The sequence below is a fragment of the Bidens hawaiensis genome, unplaced genomic scaffold, assembly GCF_021521415.1.
Source record: "Bidens hawaiensis isolate Kalapana, Puna unplaced genomic scaffold, B.hawaiensis_p1.1 tig00055756_1, whole genome shotgun sequence".
Classification (NCBI taxonomy): domain Eukaryota; kingdom Viridiplantae; phylum Streptophyta; class Magnoliopsida; order Asterales; family Asteraceae; genus Bidens; species Bidens hawaiensis.
Window position 1 is genome coordinate 428 of NW_027506343.1, and position 3399 is coordinate 3826.

The 3399-nt window shown below is 33.5% G+C and overlaps 1 protein-coding gene across 1 annotated transcript; it reads right to left on the bottom strand.

Annotated features, from left to right (window-relative positions):
* Positions 1 to 424: 424 nt before the first annotated feature.
* LOC143617590 (uncharacterized) lies at positions 425 to 1186 on the bottom strand. The gene has a single exon (XM_077090102.1). It carries the CDS (start codon positions 1184 to 1186, stop codon positions 425 to 427), a length of 762 nt encoding a protein of 253 aa, XP_076946217.1.
* Positions 1187 to 3399: the final 2213 nt, after the last annotated feature.

Consider the following 3399-nt stretch of genomic DNA (forward strand, 5'->3'; position numbering starts at 1 on the left):
ACTTATAACCTAAACCCATCAGCGCAAAAGTAGATAATCACGAGACACTTGACATGTGTTAAGAGCAATCTAACAAGGCGTGTACGAGGAAAAATGGACGTGACAAAGTGTAGACGTTTAACTATCAATATAATATTAAACAAAACAATTTTCGATTTTCAAATTTGTAGACATTTATCATAATACACGAATACAAAATAAACACAGAAAAATTTCATACAAAGTATTCATATTTCATAAATATATAAATAACTAAAATCGTATACCACCATATATATTAAAAATGAATGTAAAATAGCCAGTCTAGTATCCCAAGGTTTCATACTCAAAAACAAATATAATCAATTAGAACAATAGTCCGTCAGTGATTTACCGTAACACAAAATACCAAAACAAAACTAATAACTCTCAAATTAAAATCAAATCAAACCAACTTAAATGTCCATCTCCATATCTTAACCCTAACATCCACGTCACACTTCACATCCGACGTGTCCGCCGCAACCACCAGCTTTCCGCCAGGTGGCGTAAACCGAATCCCCTTACAAACAACTCGAATCTTCACCTTCTTCGTCTCCATCCTCCCAATCTTCACCTTCACCTTTGTATCAAACTCAATACTCACCATAACCAACTTCTTCTTCTTCAAATCCAATTTCACCTCACTATCATCATCCACGACCCGTCCATCAGCCGCCACAACTGTTCTCAACCTCGTCACATTCTTTTCCAACAACACGAACGCCGGAATACTCCCGTCTCCAATTTCAACGCCTTTCGAGTCAGCTTTAACCGAAACCGAATCAAAAACAAACGTTAAGTCGTCGTTAGGGTTACGTGCTGTCAAAGTGAAGTTGAATCTTGTGTTGATTTCGTTATCTGAGGTCCCTGAGGCTATGTCAAACCGAGACACCTTAACCGATGAGACGGTGAACGATGGAGGGTGTGGACTGTACATTACGTAGAATAAGCCGCATGCTGCAGCGGCGATGATGAGTATGAGGAGGAGGAGGAAGGTTAACCAGAGGCAGCATGAGCAGCAGCGGCTACGGTTACGGTTACGGTTACGGTTACGGTGGGTACGGAGAGCTTGAGGATGGTAAAGTGGACGTAGTTGAGCTCTGGTGGGTGGAAACTTAGGGTTTCCGGTGGAGTGGTCGGTGTTTAAATGGATTTTTTCGGCCATTAGACGGAATAGAAGTGATCTGGTGGCCGTTGATGTTCGGGTTTGAAATTTGGAAGCGTTAGACAGATATTATATTCGTGGAATACGATTCGGTCTTAAGACGTTTTTGGTGGTGAAATGATAGACACGCGAGATTTAAAATCTCGTGTCAAAGAGCGTGGAGGTTCGAATCCTCTTTAAGACAGAGAATAAGAAGAAGAAATAGTGCAACATGAAATGGTGACATAGTGGTATACACGGATTGAAATTTGTTTATTTTCTATACTTAATAATAATAATAATAATAATAATAATAATAAATACTTATTATAAGATGTGTAATCATTTGGTAGGTGTTTTATTAGCCAAGAAGTCAGCATATCAGATTCTCATCTTCAATTTTGTTACATCTGGCATTTGGGCTCTCGGTCGAGCCGAGTCAGGGCAAGCTCGGGCTCGAGCTCAAATATAAACAAGCTGGCTCTAGTTCGGCTAGTTTACTTTATTAAGTTTAAAAATCGAGCTTGACTCATTTAAAGCTTGAACCGAGCGTGTTAACATTTTATTTATTATATATTTACTATGTATAAATACTTATATATAAAAGATAAAAAATATAACTTTTAACATATATTTTATATAAAGTTTATTAACTAAAGAATTTATAACATTATGTCTTATTTTTTTTCTTTTTTTATAATGTTTTAAAATTCGAGAAACATAATATATGTAATAACGTATGGTTTAATCTAAACGAGCCAACGGACCCTTGATCTCGACATGTTGGTAACCTGAAACCATATGTTGTTTGGTTCGTACGGGTTGAAAAGCTTGTTGTTGAATTAACAACTACGAGTGTTTATGATTTGGTTTTTGAGGGAAATTCTATGCTGAATAGTTGACCATAGTTTTGAGGAAACAACAAATCGCGTCGGTTGGATTGAGTGGGTAATTGACCGAACTGGTCAATTTAATCAGTTTGGTGTCACATGTCGTTTTTAATCTGAATTGATTTTTTCTTCATAAACTAACTTTTCGGTATATTACAAAGCCGTAAATATCAAACTTTTCGGATCTTAAACATGCCAAACTGTTTGACTCGTCTTAGTTTGGGTGATTGGATTGGTCCAACGGTTTTAAAACATTTCTACGGTAGTGTGGATATAACCGAATCTAGTAACTATTGTCCGGTGTAAATCAAGAGCCTAGTTATGTTGATGGTTAAAATTACTTAATTTCATTTGTAAAATTTACTAGAAAATGTAACTATTAGTTATCTACTTAAAGTATAAGTCTGCAAATTATAATTAAAAATTTATAAATGGTAAATTAGTTAACTTGAAGATAAATAAGAAACACATAAAAGAAACATGGATATTGGTTTGCTTATTAGAGTTTAGTTTCGTTGATTTTGACCCTTACAATCTCACAAAGATATTATTGAGACGTTATACCCACCTCACAAAATAAGTGGGATCGCACTCACTTCCTCATCTAAATTATACACGGTTTATACAATTGTACCAATTACAAATTGATTTTGTTTTATTTAATAATATACAATTATACATGTATATATATAACTAGCAAAGATGATGTTATCATACACATCTAATACATCTAAGTATCAATTATAATTGAACACAGACGCCATTCCAGAATGTTTATTTAGAACTTGTGAACGTAATTTCTGTAATAAGTTTATATTTATAGACAGGTGTAAACCATTATTTATTCTTTTTGTCAATAATTCATATCAGTTTACGGTTTTAACACTTGTAGAACTTTATTAGAAAATAATAATAATAATAATAATAATAATAATAATAATAATAATAATAATAATAATAATAATAATAATAATAATAATAATAATAAAGTGATGAGCTATATTAACAATCTGATATATTTCGGGAAGTTATTCCAAATTTGAGATTAATAAATCACACAACCAAATTACTCAGAAATTAGATCGCGTAATCATTTCACATAACGAATCATTAAAGACATTAGCCCAAGTGTCAAAATTAATATTGAGTTAGCCGAACATGACGACTAAATCAATAGAACTAGGTAAGAAAACAAATAAAATTCCAACCTTAGGAAAATAAAAAAAAAAAACTAAAATTGTCTTGGATGGGAGTTTAAAAATTCAAAATAAAATCTTCAATTGCTTCTTTCTTTGCCTCATGCATGCGGGCTTGTGGGGCCTTTTTTTTTTAGCGGCCCAATCC